At 53.8% G+C, this 18228-nt stretch overlaps 6 protein-coding genes across 6 annotated transcripts; 3 read left to right on the forward strand and 3 right to left on the reverse strand.

Annotated features, from left to right (window-relative positions):
- Positions 1–170: 170 nt before the first annotated feature.
- Positions 171–1626, forward strand: CABS01_16088 (dihydrouridine synthase; the record flags this gene model as incomplete). The annotated part of the gene is made up of 5 exons (XM_060549420.1): positions 171–214; positions 283–346; positions 416–518; positions 580–908; positions 991–1626. 5 exons carry the CDS (start codon positions 171–173, stop codon positions 1624–1626), a joined length of 1176 nt encoding a protein of 391 aa, XP_060390203.1.
- A 344-nt stretch (positions 1627–1970) lies between these two features.
- Positions 1971–3421, reverse strand: CABS01_16089 (cyclin-K; the record flags this gene model as incomplete). Its single annotated transcript, XM_060549421.1, has 2 exons — positions 1971–2810; positions 2957–3421. 2 exons carry the CDS (start codon positions 3419–3421, stop codon positions 1971–1973), a joined length of 1305 nt encoding a protein of 434 aa, XP_060390204.1.
- An 814-nt stretch (positions 3422–4235) lies between these two features.
- Positions 4236–5176, forward strand: CABS01_16090 (proteasome component PRE2; the record flags this gene model as incomplete). Its single annotated transcript, XM_060549422.1, has 2 exons — positions 4236–4376; positions 4430–5176. The coding sequence occupies 2 exons, from the start codon at positions 4236–4238 to the stop codon at positions 5174–5176; spliced, it is 888 nt and encodes a 295-aa protein (XP_060390205.1).
- A 418-nt stretch (positions 5177–5594) lies between these two features.
- CABS01_16091 (glycoprotease) lies at positions 5595–7181 on the reverse strand (the record flags this gene model as incomplete). Its single annotated transcript, XM_060549423.1, has 1 exon — positions 5595–7181. The coding sequence occupies one exon, from the start codon at positions 7179–7181 to the stop codon at positions 5595–5597; it is 1587 nt and encodes a 528-aa protein (XP_060390206.1).
- A 642-nt stretch (positions 7182–7823) lies between these two features.
- CABS01_16092 (uncharacterized protein) lies at positions 7824–10910 on the reverse strand (the record flags this gene model as incomplete). Its single annotated transcript, XM_060549424.1, has 1 exon — positions 7824–10910. One exon carries the CDS (start codon positions 10908–10910, stop codon positions 7824–7826), a length of 3087 nt encoding a protein of 1028 aa, XP_060390207.1.
- A 4106-nt stretch (positions 10911–15016) lies between these two features.
- Positions 15017–16493, forward strand: CABS01_16093 (galactosyl transferase GMA12/MNN10 family protein; the record flags this gene model as incomplete). Its single annotated transcript, XM_060549425.1, has 3 exons — positions 15017–15443; positions 15496–15778; positions 15830–16493. The coding sequence occupies 3 exons, from the start codon at positions 15017–15019 to the stop codon at positions 16491–16493; spliced, it is 1374 nt and encodes a 457-aa protein (XP_060390208.1).
- Between the last annotated feature and the right edge of the window lie 1735 nt (positions 16494–18228).

The raw sequence follows: 18228 nt of genomic DNA on the forward strand, positions 1-18228 counted from the left end.
GCCCATCTAGGTTTGATGCCACAGGGCCCCCCTGCTCCACTAAGAACCTCTGTAATTCTTCGCTGCAGGCGCCTTCGACGTTGTGAGTGAGTCCTAATCCGACTCAATCACACTCTCATCTCAACTCGGGCATTATACCACTCACTCTTGTGGGTGTCCAGATTGTCACCATGGCGGCCGACCTCTATAATGGAACTCTTTCAGATAGAACACAGTAGGTTTTGAGTTCCACTTCTTGTTCACCATGAGTCAAGGGGACTGACAACATGTGACTTTACACAGTCCCCTGAAAATATTCGATGCTGCCAAGAGTCAAGATAGATTTCTGAACGTCTCAGCCCCTATGGTGAGGTATAGCAAGGTGATTCAACTCTGGTGTCTCATTCAAGGAGGCCATTGACTCATCACCGCATAGCTCGCTTTCCGTCAAACCGTTCATGAATATGCTACCGATCTCTGCTGGACACCCATGATCCTGTCGAAAGAGTTCAACCGCAATAACTTTGCCCGGGACAGTGGTTCGTTGACTCCCCTGCGCCTCACTCCGGTACCTTCCCACGGTCTGACTCTTCTCCAAAGATCTCACAATATCCACCCGTGGAGTTCAGCCTCCCACGATAGTTCAATTTGGCGCAAACAGCCCTCTCGAGCTCGCTCGCTCATCATCTCTTGCCGCCCCTTTTGTCAACGGTGTCGATCTCAACTGTGGGTGCCCACAGTCATGGGCTTGCGCAGAGACTCTTGGTGCCGCTCTTATGGAGCAGCGCGAACTCGTACGAGATATGGTCATTGAGACTCGTCAACGCTTGGCTAGTGACGGTTGGCACGTTGGCAAGGAGCGGGATATCGACAGTCCAAAGGGAAGGAGCGTCAGCGTCAAGATCCGTGTGCACAAGGACTTGAGGCGAGTGCCCCTTAACCCTGAGCTTCTCGCTCACATCCTCTCGGGAACCGTCCTCCGCTAACTCTCATGCTTCACTAACTAGGAAGACGATGGACTTTATCGACACCGTCATTGGCAACCCCCTGAACCGTAATATCGACTTCCTGACGATCCATCCCCGTACCCGTCATACAGCATCCACCACCCCTATTAACACCGAATCTCTTGGCATTCTCCTCGAGAAATACGGTGACACGCTCCCAATCCTTCTATCCGGCGATGTCTTCTCCATGGCCACGCTACCCCTGTCGACGGTATCCAAAGCACCAGAAGAACCTTTGGAACCGACACTGATCAACGGCCATAATGGCTATACGGACTTCACCCCCAGTGGCACCAAGTTGGCAGGTCTCATGTCTGCGCGGGGTATCCTCGCAAACCCTGCTCTTTACGCTGGATTCGAGTCTTGTCCGTGGGAGGCTGTCGAATGCTTCATGCGCCACGTCATTCGTGCCCCGATGCCAGTGAAGCTCGTTCAGCATCACCTTCACGAGATGTGCGGACCAGGTATGGGGCCGGATAAGCGTGCTTTGCTGAATCGACAGGAGAGGGCAGCATTACTTGCTCTCGAAAATATGGTGGACGTGATAGATTTCTTGGATGATGCGATCAATCGCAAGACAGGCAGGACGGAAGGACTTCATCGAGAGCCGAGACGTAGCTCAACAATTCATATACCATAAACTACTACCCTCTCAATCTGCAGCGATGTTTTTTGACTTTATGATAAATTCGCTATGAATTGTAATCACTACTAAGGTATTTCCTACCTTTGCAAAGCATCGCTTGCGCCATGACCTCTGCCAAACTACCACCCTTGGAACGCCGTGTCTCTGTGAAAGCGTGCTGTGACTCTCGCGCATACCAAGATGCTTGCGCTTGAAGCCGCCTTAAGTGAGTGACCACTATGGTACATAAGCGTCATCTTGCGCCTGTCGACCCTTTGTCCGAATACCCGCCGTAAAATGCGATGGACCTCCAACGCCCATGGTCCGTGGGATTATTACAATGTTACAGGCTAGAGCTCCTAGTCCAAGACCTCCCCTTCATCTTCATCGGACAGTCGTGCCCGCTTCTGTTCTCTGCCCTCGGAATCCGAGTCAAGCTCCTTCCTCTTTCCTGGGGACGCCAGGTTATTGCCATTCGCTCTCTCTGGCTCCTTAAGCGTGGCCTGCGAGCCAGACTCAGTATTAGTGACGTCATCGCGACCATTAGCCCTAGCTCTTGGGCTCTGCGTTCCTCTATCCAGCTCAAAAGGCGTGCCTGCTGTAGAGGAGAGAGCATCCTGGCTCATCTGATCCCTTGGCTGTCTAGTATTGGCCAGGTCAAAAGCTGGTGATGGCAGTGACGGGTTCTGTTTACGGAGCGGGTTCTCAGTGTAGAACTGTCGGACAATGTCGATGGCCTTGGCACACTTGTCTTCGTTTCCTTTCAGTGCCCTCCACCACGGTTCGCCGTTGACATCTTCGATCTTCTGCTGTGTGTGTATACTGGCAAAGAAAATGGCACTGATGGCAACGTCGCGTGCTTCGAGCAGTAGAGGGATGGAGGTAAGGCAGGCGTCGCTGCAGAACGCCCAAGCTGACTGCCTCAGATGTTTGTTGTGAACTATTTCGAGTTGACCGAGAAGCTCGAATAGACGCTGGTAAGGGTTCTCCACCATGAGGTCGAATGTGAGGTATTCCAGCATCAACTCCTCGTACATGAGAATGCTGTCTCTCCACCGCCAGTACTCCTTGCTCATCTCATCTATCATTAGCTTGGGGTTCTTTTGGGCGACCTTCGCCACTGTGATGATGATTTCCTTTGTCTTCCGACAGTTTTCTTCTGTCTTATTCGCGAGAAAGAGCGCAGTGGCTGCAATGTTCTGTTCAACCGATTCCGTCAGCATTGGTTCAGCTTGAGCCTTTTGGGTCCCTCGTTTGGATCTGGGAAGTGCGGATTGTGCCTGACACTTATAAGACACCAACACGAACGCATTTAGACTGGGGATTGAGCAGAGATATGTCTCACGTAGTGGTGGATGCCGTTCTTCTCTTCAACCATACTGTATCGCATATAGAACCGGTGGAAGAAGACACCTGCAACCCAAAGGGTGATTTGGGGCAAGTCGAGAAGAACTCCGGCCTGATATATGAAGTTGACACCCTTCGCGCGTCGTAGGCGCTCCTCTGCCGGTGAAATGCCATCTAGAATACTCGGTGTGCTCAGGGTCTCGTCGGGGGTGAAGTACCACTGATTGGGCGGAGGTCCTGGTGTTTGCGCCCTTGACCGCTGGGGTGAGCGCGTGTCTCGCTGAGAATGAGGGCGCGGCGGCGAGGTCCGCGATGAGTGTGTCGGGGGAGATGGAACTGCAGGTGGCACATCAAGACGACGCCCGGGAGATCTGGATTGCCGGTCTGGTCGAGGCGGACCCGGGGGGAGCGTGGGAGGCTGGTAGGCCTCTCTGGAAGGCCGATAGCGATCGATACTAGCCATCGCCGCGAAATTATTGTGATACCTCCAAGTCGGCGATTGGTAAAAGTTGATGTGAGAGACTGATCATGGGTGAAATGGCGCTCGCCGTCGCAAGTGGTAGTGTTGGATGATGGCGGAATCGCTTTCCTTGGTTTAGCTGAGGTGGATTTTCGACCCTGTTTGAGTCGCGTTATCTTATCAACAGATCCACGTGATCACTTAAGACCCCTGCGTGTCCTGGCCAGCAGGTGGATAGGTACATCGGATGGGAAGATAGATAGGTGTTCAGGTCAGGTAAATGGGGAGCTACTCGATTTAGCCATCCCCGAATTTTGACCCTTAAGGGATCCTTAAGAGGGGAGAAATGTCGAGAACTTCATCATGGTTGTGTAGAGTGCCTACGGATTTCGAGGACAGGAAGCATCGAAAATACTTTTACTACCTAAGGTAGGTACGTTACGGTCCATGGCCTGCGCTGGAAGCTATCGCACTTCGAGGTAGGTAGGTCCTTATGTAAGCTTGAGGTGCACACGGACCTTGGTGCTGAGGTGTCTCCGTACCTGCAGCAGCATTTGCCCATTCCGAATCAGGCAACAAGGCATCAATCAGCTTGGTACGCACTTTCCCTTGCTGAAGCTGGCCGTGACGCGAGCATGGAGCTGCCTGAGCTACTCCCCAATTCAACGTCAAAGAACCCCATTCCCCATTCCAATCATCACCAAGCCCAACACTTCCACGAACATCAACGAAAGCCCGCTCAGAAATAATTCTTTACTCTCACCACCCCTTATCGACCGGTTAATTCGACAATTTCCCCCGCCCGCTGACCGCCGAGATGGACAGCCTTGTGGCCAAGTACAGCCGCCCGGCGTTCGAGCAACACAACACCTTCAGAGACGATGAGCAGGAGGACCTTGAGCTCCTGGGTGGAGCGCCGCCGCTGTCATTGAAGTTTGCTATGCCCCCGGTCGCACATGTGAGTTCAACCTCTTGACTGGGTTTCCGTTTGAACCTGAGATGCACCATCAGACTGACATGGGGAACCCCTCAATGCAGCCCTCCTCCTGGCTCCGCGCAGCAACAGACGACCGAGCCAACCCCGACTGCCCCATCAAGATTGCCCACGGCACAACGACCCTCGCCTTCCGATTCCAAGGCGGCATTATCGTCGCCACCGATTCCCGTGCGACTGCCGGAAACTGGATTGCCTCGCAAACAGTCAAGAAGGTCATTGAGATCAACTCAGTGCTCCTGGGCACCATGGCCGGCGGTGCCGCTGACTGTCAGTACTGGCTTGCATGGTTGGGCATGCAGTGCCGCCTGCACGAACTCCGCCACAAGCGCCGCATTTCCGTCGCCGCGGCGTCCAAGATTCTCGCCAACCTCGTCTACTCATACAAGGGCATGGGCCTCAGCATGGGCACCATGTGTGCCGGCGTTACGAAGGAGGAGGGCCCTGCGCTGTACTACGTCGATTCAGACGGCACTCGTCTGCCTGGCAACCTCTTCTGTGTCGGCAGTGGTCAGACTTTTGCCTACGGTGTTTTGGACGCTGAGTACCGCTACGACTTGACCGACCAGGAAGCTCTTGACCTCGGTAGCCGAAGTATTCTTGCCGCTACGCACCGTGACGCCTACTCTGGTGGTTTCATCAACCTCTACCACGTCAAGGAGGAGGGCTGGGTCAAGCACGGCTTCAATGACACGAATCCCATTTTCTGGAAGACGAAGCTGGAGAAGGGCGAGTTCACCAACGTCACTGCCGACTTGGACTAGATGTCGGTGGAGAAGGACAGTGATTTGGTGCCGCTGAAGTCATACGTGTCGTGGGGTTCCTTCCAGAATCCCGCTTTCAGCTAGTCTCCAGGCGGAAGCCCGAGACCGAATCTCGCTCCAGTGTCGCTTTTGCCGGGACAGAGCGATATATCCCACCTATCACTATGACGTGCAAGGAGACAAGAAGATTTTACTACCTCGCACAGGAATGAATAGAACGGTTATGACAGGCAAGTTGAGCGCAGTCGCGGAATCGAGCATGGCTTGTCAGGTTGTCCATTAGACATCTATACTCTCAAGGGAGAGTGCAGGTGTTGTGTAACTTGTACACTAGATTATGATACAAGTTCATTCTCACGCTTCTTCTACATTGTTATTACATGTGATTCTATAACCAAAAAAGGGGTATCATAAGGTTTTAATGTTCTCTTCTTCTCCATCCAGGGACACCCAGGATGCCACCCTCTTCGCTGGACGGGTCAATCGACCACTTGCGCTCAGGATGTACGGAAAGTGAACTCTCCCAGCCAGCTTCGTACATTTCCATGCCGGTCCATGCAATCATGGCCGCATTGTCCGTACACAACGCTGGTGGGGGCGCCGTGATCTCCACATGCTCGAATCCGCGGACGTAGAGCAGCTTCCGTAGCACGTGCATGAGGAAGCGGTTGCTCGCGACACCGCCGCTTACGACGAGTGTTTTCAGTGCATCTTTCAATTCCGGCTCGGCGGCAAGAGCGAGGAAGATGCGAGTTGCCAGGTGCTCGAATAGGAGGCGCATGGTGGCGCGGGCGAGGATCCGTCGTTCGTCGAGAGACATGGAGCCGCCTCTTGAGGTGGCGATTTTGCGGACTTCGCTGCCTAGGCCATTGAACTCGTAGGATAAGGCGCGGGAGGCGGAGAGGGGAGGGTGGAGGGTCCAGGAGTAGGGTGGGGGAGCGGTGTACGGCGCGATTTCGTCGACGCGGCGGAGGGGAGGGGTGTATTCGTAGTCGTGACCGTGCTGGCTTTTGGGATCTGATGATGATAGAGAGGAGGGGACAAAGGAGTCGGGAAAGGCGAAGCGTTCGAGGAGGGCGCCGTACATGACGTCTCCGTGGGATGCTAGCATGTCCGGCGGGAGGATGTGGCGCGCTGCCTTGTCGAGGGCGTCGCCGACGGCGATGTTGGAGGAGGAGGCGAGGATGCGGTGAGATGTGAGGGAGCGGGAGTGGACGAGCTGGGTGTGGCCGCCGGAGACTAGGAGGGTGAGGAAGGGGTATTCTGGTTTTTTAGTAGCGGTGACATCGACTGTTGGAGAGGAGGAGGCGGTGGTGGATGAGGACGCTGTAGATGTCGTCGGATCATGGCGGGCGAGCGCGGAGACGAGGCGAGGGGTGAGGGCGTGGGCTTGCATGTGGTTCACGGCCAGGAGGGGCACCTGCCATGCTGTCGCGAGGCCTTTCGCCGTGGAGAGCCCGGATGCGAGGTTCGCGGACATACCGGGGCCGCGGGTCACCGTCACGAAGTCGGGTTTCTGGCGCAGAGTGCCGGCGACTGTGAGCGTATTGTTGCTTGATAGCCCTTTCCCTCCTTCTCGTATCAACTTGCTGTCATCGTGATTCCGAGCTTCTTCCTCGGAGGCAGCTGGGGGCAGAGAGGAGAGGGCTTCGGCGACGAGTGGCGCGAGCGATGCGTCGTGGGAGCGTAGGGCGACGGGCGGGTAGACGCCGCCGTAGGCCGTGCTGTCGGATGTGATTTTGCGGTGAAAGTGGAGGGTCGCGCGACCCAGGGGACCGGGGTCTTTGGAGAGGAGGGCGACGCAGGTATCGTCGCACGATGTTTCGATTGCGAGGGTCAGGAGAGTTCGGTACTGGTGCTGGCGCTGGAGCTGGTTTTGCTGTCGAAAGGGCGTCGGCCGCACATGCGCTGCCGGGGCTATTGCTGCGTTACCGTTGATGGTTCGATGGAGGTGAAGAGACGGAGCGCGCCATCTTTGGAAAATCGTGAGGGAAGGGCAGCGCATTGAGGGAGCATGGTGTGGATATAGGTGTCGGGAAGTGCTTCGCGAGAGGAAGGCTACAATGCGACGATGAGAAGTTCGGGAAGCTCTTATCTTATCACATGTAATCTTATCGGTTGTCTTCACCGAGGACTCACCGACTTACACGCTTCCCAAACCAAGCTGCAACGCCTGGTGTATTCCCCAGCCCGTCAGACAATCTTCTTTATTCTACTGAGGGAGCTGAGCCTTTAGATGGCATTCAATTACTACGAAAACAAGAGAATCTCAATGAAATTTTCTCCTTCTTTTCCGCCGTTGCTGTGGCTGGAGTTGGTGAAGGCCGCCCCTTGCTGTGGAAGACTAGGGACGTATCGCGCACGAAAATTCCCTTCTTTAGCGAATCTACTTACACATGTACTTATGCTTGCGACTAAAGAATCTTGGAGAGTTCATTGATTAAGATTTTGTGCAGATTCTAGCTGCCATGCATTTTTGAAATCCTTTTCCTCCTGTTTACCAACCATGCAATTGTAGTAATGCTAATAATGCTGATGTCATCCCTGTTTCCAACTCCAAGATCCTGTTCGAGTTCATATACAAGTCGGCCCTTATATCCTTGCCGACGTTCAACTATCATGAATGTCTGTATAGTTTTCCTCATCTTTAGTTACCACTATCCCTCCTGGCAATAAAATTGACCCACTCGCAGCGGCAGCCGCCGGTACCACCATCGAAACCGCCAAAAGAAGCATTCTTATCCTTTCGAGGGTTCACAGTCGTTCCACCAAAGCCGATATCATTAGGGAGAAGCTTCGGTGTACTCGTATCGATGCCCTGGCGATCATTCACGGGCCAGTGCCACACGAACTTCTCGCCCGACTCCCCGCCGTGGGTGTCCGTCTTGATCGTGACGGGGTAAGGCATGGTGCCGGGGGTGGTGAGGAGCTGCGTGGTGTTCGCCGAGCGGGTCCAGATCTGGACGAGGAAACGCGTCTGAGACCACGTCACAAGGAACTTAGCCTCGCTCCTGCGGGATCCGCCGTCTTTGTCGAGCGGCACATTGCTCTCGCCCTCAGTCCCGTTGAGGGTAGTGACGGACTTGAGGTAGATGGTGCGCTTGAAGTAGGTGTAGAAACCGTAGTGCTCAGTCGGGAGGCCGCGATCATAAAGCCGTACGGGCTGCTGGACAGCATGAGGGAAGAGCTGTGCGGGGGCTCCAGTGCCATCTGCCTCGAGATCTGGAGCCGGTAGTCTGATGCCAAAGTCATCAGTAGAGTTCCCCGAACTCTGACGCTTGCCCAGAGCGTTGGGGCCGACGGTTTCACTGGCGGACTTGAGGATACTGAGATAGAACGGAGTCGGTTCGCCAGCTTTCTCGCTGGAGACAATGCCGTCGGTTGTGTTTCCGAGGAAGTACATTTCCTCAAAGGAAGGAGGGGCTGGGTTGGGTGTGAAAACTGGGTTCTGTCTTTTGATGAGTGCCCTTGCCCTAGCTACGATGCCGCCAAGGTTCAAATGGCGCTTCCCAGAGGTAGATCCGGGCCGAGGGGGTTCACCATTTGGCACATTCCAGAGATTGCGCGTGTTGTTATCCCATTGGATCTGCATGGTGAAAGTCGGCTGGTTGGGACGGTTGGGGGCCACAGATTCCTGTTCTTCCTTGGGAAGTGCGCAGCTCCAAACAGTCGAAGGGCTACTGCAGCCGGTAACTGCGGCGGTGTTGTCCGGGCCAACAACTGAGAGAACCCCAGTTGGCATCGGAGGGAAGTTTGTGAGGTTGAGAAAGATGCCGTCAACTGGTGCAGAGGCGTGGTTTCGCGGGATGAGGGTAACGCAAAGAACGATGATGAGAATGCTGAGGAAAAGACTAGCTCCGCATATGCCAAGGCAAACACGTCTTCTCTTTCGACCTTCACGACCGCTGCGACCATAGCATCCATTCGCCGGGATGCACCCACGGCCTTTCCAGAAGCCTCCAGCTTTGCGAGCTGCAATTTCTTCCTTTTCGTGGCGACGACGCTGTCGTTCAACGCGATGACCGTTCCCTTCTGCTGCAAGGAAGTGTTCCGGCGGCACAAACGTGCCAGCGAATCGTTCTGGAAGGCGGCCTTGCTGCCCAGGAGCAGGGCTGTTGCCTCTTGGCGCTGGTGTCAAGGGTATGTCGGTCATGTTGATGCCGCCTTGGGAACTCATTGTTCCGTTGATGGCTGGCGAGATTGGTCCCGGAGACGGGGGATAAAGTGCCTGCAAAGGGTGGCCCGCAGGGAAGACAGCTCGGTACCGCACGGCCTTCTGCTGAGGAGGAGGAGAGTATGGGGGCGGCTGCTCTGAAGGAGCTGGGCTGGGTTCGGCAAGCTGAGTTTTCTCTGACCGGGGCTGAAGTCGTGGAGTAGCTGATCGAGAAGACGACGCGGGTGAAGGATCCCGTCTGTCCATGAGTGGTGATGGGGTCCTTCTCGGAGTAGGAACTCTGACTATCGGCGCCTCTATATTGCGTGGTGATGGCCTTGGAGATGCTGGAAGGCCTGGTCGCTGAACAATAACTTGTTGAACTTCTTGTGGCTTGAATACCGTAGGCTGCAAGGCTTTTGTTTCCGAGACCGAGACCCTGGCGCCCTTTTCACTCCACCAGTCCTCATGCGCTGATGATTTGACTGGCTGTGATTCACTCTTCTGGGGTGGGACAATAGGGCTCTTCCTCTCTAGAAAGGGTGTCGTGATATGATCCCACCAACCACGAGTCTGCGTTGCCGCGCTGTCTGGGCTCTTTGATGCCTCCTTGGCCTTTGTTGGCTTTGGTCGGTTCGAGGCCGTCCCATCCTCCTCAAACAAGGTGCATGGGCTGCCTCCATCATCGTCCTCATCATCCCTATTCTTGAGGACCACGCTGACTACTCTTTCCTGTTGCTTGTAGGTAGAAGGCACTGCAGGAACAGGAGGAGCGTCGTGGGCAACACCAATACCAACACCAAGACCAGTTGCTTGAGAATAAATGCTGGAAGTGCGGTGCGGTGACTGGAAAGGGGAGGTGGTATCTGGTGTGTCTGGGCTCCACACAGATCTCTGTTGTGAGGGAGTCAATGGAGTGACAGTGTCTGCTTTACCCGTCGTGGTAGGCTTGTTGGTATATTTCGGCGGCAGATCATGCGGTGTCTGAATGATGGCTGTTTGGGGGCTGATTTCTCTGTCGGCCATCTCTGACGGCAACGCGATGCCAATGACAATCGGGCGGTCGTTTGGGGATAGGTCCTGCTCCAGGGGGCTGCGGCCAGCGCTTTGAGGAGACTTTGCGTTTGGGTCCGACTTCTTCATCTTCAGCCAGTTCCAATTGCCGACTGACGCGGAGTTAGGTGACCCCTCAAGGGCCCTCAGTGCTGCTGCATCGACAAACTTGGGCTGCTGGAGATCAGGAAGCCGGGTCGGTTGAGCCTGTTGCTGCTGTCGCAACGTTGCCATGTCTGTAACCACCTTGATCCCTGCTTTGGCGTTCTGCGCCTTTTGCCGCTGGCGGGACTTGAGACGCCTCAGCTTCTGGACTGAATACCGTGGCTGTGAATATCTCGTCGAAACCGGTTTGTTTGGTCTCAGGGGACTGGGAGCGGCCGTCTTGTCCATGATGAGCTCTTGGTCATCGTCCATGATTGGGGTGACCACATCTTCATCTTCCCACTCCTCCCAGTCTTCCCTCTCGTTATCATGCCGGTGATCGTATGGCTGCCGTTGAGGCACGGTGGGCCCGTTGGAAGACATGTTGATGTAGGAAGTTCCGAGACTTCAGAACACAACTTTGGAGGGACAATGCGTGTAAATCGACTCCGAAGTAATAAACTGATTCGATGAGGATGCAAAGATTTCGAGCCTCTCAAGAAAATTCCGAATGAGAAAGAATGAACGAATCACCGAAAGGCTTCTCTAGTCGAGGTGGTGTCAAGCTGGAACAAAGGCGTGACTTTGAAAGAGATGCTGGTGGATATTTTGGGGAAGGAAGCAAAGAGGGAAAGAGCGGCAGGTCCAAAGAAAGTGCTACAATGATTGACAACGAACTCTCCCACATGGAATACTCGGCTGTGAGTCGTGAATAGGCGCACAATGAACAACAAAAGGGAAACCGGATAGCCACCCACCGAGGTTCGTTCAACTATGTCTGAAAACACGAAACAAGCAGGAGGGCAATGGCGCGGCAGGAGCAGGTAGCTTCATTATATGACTAGGGCCGAATCACCACGCGGCGGCTTTGAGTTCATGGGTCACGGCCAGGCCTCACGATGTTTGGCTGGACGATGCAGTTCGCAGTATGAGGTAGGCGCCCAGTTGGACATCTCGAGCTTCTGATTGGCCGTGGTGCCGCTGGCCAGCTCTCGGGCCTGCACAGGCAACCGCAACGCTGGCCATTCATTTGGCCGCGGTTACATGGAGGGCAGGACGGCTCTGCGGGATGTAGCGGCATGCAGGACATCCATGAACAGAGTGTTGGCTCATCTCGCGTAGCCGAATCATATCATTCAGTGAACCACGATGAGCCAGATGACTGTGTGTGGTTTGAGTGAGTGAGTTTGGAAGTTGTGGTAGGTGTGGGTGGCTTGAACAAGGTGTGGCTGAAGACTCATACCTACGCCACTCTGGTCTTATTAATAGATTTCCCGCCAGATACTCCGTACAAGTGTAGGTAGATTCACCTTTCACCGAGTCCGTACGCCTGCCGCCGTTAAAGGATCATTTTCCGCACCTAACCTTGCCGAAGAAGTGGAGACCCGAGACAACTGTATACCGCTGCCCGGGCCGGGTTTTGTCAACTCCAAAGCTGGATTGCTCACTTTCTAGCTGATATCTCAAAGTTGAGAACAAGTCAGTGACTGGCTGGCTAGCCATATCGAAACGTTCCAGCTAGCCCGTTTTTCGTTGTGTGTCGAATGTGAGTCTCGCACTATACGCGCTACATTCCGATCTTGTCAAATTGGAATGCTCATACAGGACGTCATAGCAAAATATGCCACACCTGCCAAAGCACTCAGGGTGTTGTCGAGTCCTCCACGAGCCAGCAACGCGTCGGAATGCAGTAAAGCATCGGCATCGGAAGCGATCGAGTCAAGAACTCGGGTATCACGCCTCGCCGGCTGGAACGTCTTCCCGATGCCACGACGTATGCCATTGGTGGGCAGAGGTACAGGTTTTCCTTCCAGCCCGTCATCCTATCTTACAAGTTACGTGTCTGCACGCCAGCCGTCACCCCTCATTTACCATAGCTGTGGGATTTGGTTTTTGTCATGGCTGTGGGATGGAATTACAGGGCCATACAAATCCGGTCTCAGGTCCTGAGCAGGTGGACGATGAGCATTGATTGGGTGAGTGGCTGTGCGGCTAGCTGCCTCGCAATGGACGAGGGAGGGCTCGGGCTTTCTGAATCGAAAACCTTGCCGTTCCAAAGAGCAGGGCGAAAGAGGAGCATTAACATCTTGGGATTATGTATGATTCATACAGTTTTCGTCATCGGCGTGCAACGCCAGTATATGAATGAACTTTGGCGCGGTTGTTTCGGCAGGAGTATTCGTACAAGACGCTGGCTGTGGAGTTGGCATCTTTGCTGTAATGCTGGCGTCACCGAAACACCGCTGTTAATTTAAAAACTGGTCTGGACTTGAGGCGGAAGACGAGAGACAGCTCCACTCGATCTTGAACGCAATCTCCAATCGGGAGGATCAAACATGGCAAGCATCATGTGGTCTAGAATTGTTATACCGCAGCTTGTCGCTCGAAAGTCTGGTTCCGGGGCGGAAACCACTAGATGTAACATGGTGCAATTCTTGCCAATTAGCAAGACGCGCCTCAAGGGCTGAATGACAGGTAGGTACACTACACCACTTGATGCCATGCTGAGCAGCGTCACTCGACATCCACTAGCATCTCATTTCAGCACATGCGAGATCTGTCTGTGTAAGGTATTCAAGGGCCGCATTGAAATGCGTTAAAGTTCATGTCTTGGCTAGAGAGCGTTTTTTGTCACCTCCTTACCTCAGCAAGCTATTCGGTATCCCTGACGATTGCGACAGGTTCGTGAATGCCCTAGATTGTATTCTTTTCCTCCCTTGGCTCAATCTGTACATGTATCAGGTGAACTCAATTCAGGATGATTTATTCATAAACTTTTCTTTTCTTTTCTTCTTTCTTTTTTTGGGCAGATAACATCCATGATTATGACATCGTTCTTATCACGATATTCAGACGATTGATATGTCAATTGCTGCTATCCGGGGTTATTGAGAGGAGAGAGTTTGAGGAGGCTTCGAGCCTATTACTTTAAACAACCAGTCTCAAAGTACACTTGACCTGTCTCACTGCTGCGGCATGAACGTTGTCGCCGTGTGCAAGCTACCCGAGTCAATGCAGGGCCCATGATTTAATGTCAGCGGACCGCTAGAAGCCCTGAAACCTTGGCATCCTGGCACCCAGCAAAGACGTTCCATCTGAAAAAAGATTAGACGCACCGGATTTCTGCATCTATACTGGACTACGGGCGAGAAGGGGTTAGCAATACAAAATTAAGTGCCCCCAGAAGAGAGACTGACGGTGGGATGGACTGGACGGTGGCCAACCGGGATGGACGGCCTCCCTTCAGGTATTATTGCCCAGCTTAAGCCCAGCCCATTCCCTTTGCAGATACGAGACGATCAAAGGAGGAAATCAACAAATAGTCGCACAAAAGGGAAACGGCCCTTTCTTGAATCTTACGAATCAAACATTCCCCTCTGCCAATATCTTGCTCATGTTTGCCTGTGAGATTCGGAATTCCATTGTCGGCCTCCACAGCTTCTGCTTCGTTTGGCCCAGTTGTCATCCGTCATCCCTGCCCCCTACCTAGGTACCTTCACGTACTGTGGTAATCCTGTCTCCGCGTGCTCTTCCCCTCCCTTTCCACCCCACGCCAGTGGCAGCAGGCGGTCAATTCCCGGTCTCTCTTTCCTGCTGCAGCCACCAGCGCCGCGAAGGACCACCCTCGCGAAAAAAAAAAGTGACCCAGCCGGAAGACGACTCTCCTCCACTTCGCCATCCTCCCTAACACTTTTCTATCTGTCTGTCTACTCCGTACACCTGTCCCCGTCGCATCGACACTACTACGGGAGAAGCACCACCGAACCGAGCCACCAATTCCTAACACCTAGGCTCTGGCTGTCTGCCGTCCATAATCCTCCGGGCTTCTACCTTACCAACCAGGTCCTGTATCGACCTGCCCTGCCCACGCAGCAAAACACCTTCCCCTGGCTGGGTTACCTGTACAGCCTCACCCTGAATTCCACGAACCACCAGAAGCCATTCTGCCTATTCCGAAGAGAGAGGGGGACCCCCTTTTTCGGATACATCGACCCCCTTCCCCAACACCTTTAGCGAATACTTCTTCTTGGCTATCGCGTTGTAACCAGACGGCTCGTAAAGTGCCATCTGGTCACAACCCTCGATAATCTTTCATCCTGGATCAATCACAGCAATTCGCCGCCTCTTCGTCCTTCAGCGATCGCAGGCCAGCACGTTCACATCATCGACGCCGCTCCTCTGCATCTGGCGGTCTTGCAGTCAACGTTGACGGCCCAGGCGACCGTGGCTCTCCCCAATTCCTGGGAGTCCACGGCCAGCAGCCTGGTCTTGCGCCAATTCCAGGTACGTCTTGTCCTGCATCATCCTCCCGTCCTTTTCCTCAACTCCTAGTCCGGCCCGTGGTACACCTATTCGCATATGTCTACGTCTTCCAACCCCCCGTATACCGACATGCCACCGATGTGAATACGGGTTGGACAATCGAATGACGGGACCCGCTTGCTGACAGCTCGTGTTCTTTTATCGCTGCAGGCACCCCCAACACCGCAATGTCGCTCTCGCGCAGTCCCTCGCCTATACCTGGAGGCGGTTGGGCCAGCCCTGGCCTGACCATCAACACCAGCGGTCGATCGAGTCCGAGTAGAGGCTTCTCAGCATCCAACGGCGCTTCTACCCCTTGGGAGAGCAAGATGAGGACCGTTGGTATGAACGGATACCCGTCCTTTTCTACCCAGAACCAAGGCTTCTTCACACGACACATGCGCCGGATATCAAGCAGCCTACCGCGGTTCAACAACCAGAGTCCATATGTCGAGAAGGAGAAGGACAAACTGGGGCGAGGATCATGGGCGGCACAGAAGGTTCCCCTCGTGGGAAGGATACGGAACATTTTCGCGCGCATGGGCAGGAAGATGAAGCTGCGCCTGCTGATCCTGCTCCTCTTCACCCTCGCGATGACCATCTTCTACAACACTCGTACGTTCCTCCTCTTGACTCGAGTCTCCTTTCCTCGCTAACCATCTCGCAGCTCTCGTCTACCACTGGCGAAGACACTTTGGTGGAGGCCAAAAGTATGTCATTATCTTGGCCGCCAATATCGGAGGAGGTGTCATGGAGTGGAAGGGGGCCCGTGAATGGGCTATTGAGCGAGACAGTGTACGGAACAAGAAGAAGTACGCCAACCGATGGGGATATGATCTTGAGATCGTAGACATGAGCACCAAGAAGCGATACGCACACGAATGGCGCGAGAGCTGGGAGAAGGTCGACTTTGTGCGCTCCGCCTTCCGCAAGTATCCAAAGGCTGAATGGTATGTCGCAGCGCTCAATTCTCAGCGTGATTGAACTAACAATGGGTTCAGGGTTTGGTGGCTCGACTTGAATACCTACGTCATGGAACTATCTTATCCCTTACAGAACCATATCTTCAACGACATAAGCAAACACGTCTACCGCGACATCAACGAGTACAACCCTCTGAACATTAGCCACCCTTTCACCGATCCTTACCTGGACGAGGAGTCCCGAAGCCCGATTGGCGATGGAAAGGCTGAATCGGTCAACCTGATCCTCTCCCAGGACTGCTCTGGTTTCAACCTCGGCTCCTTCTTCGTAAAGAGAGGCAATTGGGCTGATCGCATGCTGGATGTCTGGTGGGATCCTGTCGCCTACGAGCAGAAGCACATGGAATGGGAACACAAGGAGCAGGACGCTCTGGAGCAGCTCTACAAAACGCAGCCCTGGATCCGCAAACACACGGCCTTCCTCCCTCAGCGCATGATCAACGCTTTTCCGCCAGGCGCTTGCTCCGAGAACGGGAACGACACTCGTATCCACTACGACCAGAAGGACCGAGACTTCCTCGTCAACATGGCCGGCTGCGAATGGGGTCGCGATTGCTGGGGTGAGATGTACAACTACCGCGAGCTCAGCTATTATCTGAACCGCAATCCGTGGGAACGTTTCAAGGAGGATCTCATTGCTGTCATCTGGGAGAAGATCACCGGCCAAAAGGTCAAGCTCTGAGACGGCTGACGATCCACCAAGACACGGCCCTGATACGTCTTTGCGCATCACCGTTGGGCCATCTAATAACGGCTGGTCAACCGTGTTTCACTTCCAACGTCCTGTTTATCAATGGGAATTACCTATCTTGCATACTACACATATACGCATGCGAAGCCCGGGAGCTTGGGGAACCTGACGTCTACACCCCTCATGAGCGGTATGAAAAAAAAACAAGAAGCAGAACCCGTTCACAGCAGCGGTTTCGCGGACCAAGGGATAACATTTCGAAAACGAAGGGCGTTCATAGTTGAAGGCGGTTAGGAGTATTCGGAGGAGACTTTTCTCTCATGTTGAGATGTATAAAAATTCGGGGTGCTGTTCTTGTTTTCCGGCCCCTGAATCTTTTGTTCGTGCTACATTAGACGTTGTACGCCATGGTACTTGCAGAATATGCGTGGAAGTATATGAGGAGCAGGGCCGCCTGAAAGAATTTCTGGCATGAAGAGCCTCCGCCAGCTCCTTAGGAAGCTCCATGACAGGTAGCTTGCATATGGGTGGCGTGATGAATCTATGCCTTGTCTACCTTACGACTTGTACGTGTCTCTTCTACCTATTACATAGCCGATGGTGACTTTCTTGCATGACGATCGACTGTTGTGATGAATGCTTCCTTGGGCTTGGAGATTTATTACCGATATGGTCTGACATTGGTGCCGGACACAATGGTAGCCTTATCGAGGGGGAGCATTGAAAACAAACAAGCTTATCAATGCCGCCCCTGAGGAGAGGTACCGGGGATGGGCTAGGTGGCGATGGCAGGCTGTTCCTTGCACGAGGATGGGGATTAACGGCCAGGATTAGTTAAGAGGGAGCAGATATTCCGCCTCTCTCAAAGTACTGGCCGGCAACGAGTACTTTGTTCGCAATCTTCTTTTGCCAAATCCTAGTGTGTGTCTAAGGAAGAAGCTCGATTCAAAATCGAGTGAGAGAACGATTGAAATTCGGGGAGGAAGTCAAGCTGTGAAAGGAACACACTTTTGCTGGGCCATCGCGAGCATGGATCGTTGCCACCGGACTCTGACCACCGTATTAGCAAGATGGCAAACAAAAACACGACAACTTGATTCCACAGCGAGTTATGAAGCGGAGCGCTTGCGCCATTTCCAACATGCGTTGTGAACAACACCGGGACTTTCAAGATGTGGGAACAGGTACATGTCGATTTGGACTCGAGAGATAATAAGCATTGTGGCAGCTGCAAAGTGGCTCGCCAGCGACGTTTCCTTCGGCACTGAGACTTTGTCGAGGCGTGTCGGGGGGCGGCTAACGGGTGGCGCGGCGGTGATGCGGGTGCCCCGGTTCCACTCCGGGAGCGACTCTTTGCCGCCGGGACGTGATCAGCCTACAAAGGATGGAAGGTTCCCTTTCGCCTCTTATCAGGTACCTTACCTTAAGTGGCGGCGGTCTGGGTATCAACTTTTTTTGTTGCATTGTTTTTTCTGCGGAAGAATTGCTGCTTCGGTGCGTGCTTTGAGATAGCCCACTGGAAGAACCAAGAGTATGAAGCAACGATCAAAAAGAAACCAAATAAACAAATGGTGACTCTGAGGGTAAACACGTGTCAATCCGTCTCCATGACTGACTGACTCCTTTGCCAACTCATTGGATTACCCGCAATCGCGCCGTCCTTTTCGTCTTGATTCGAGCAGATGGCGGCAGCAGTCAGGGCTCGGTACTTACGAACACAGGGGCA

Source organism: Colletotrichum abscissum (genome assembly GCF_030869225.1).
Source record: "Colletotrichum abscissum strain IMI 504890 chromosome Unknown Scaffold_81.1, whole genome shotgun sequence".
NCBI lineage: Eukaryota > Fungi > Ascomycota > Sordariomycetes > Glomerellales > Glomerellaceae > Colletotrichum > Colletotrichum abscissum.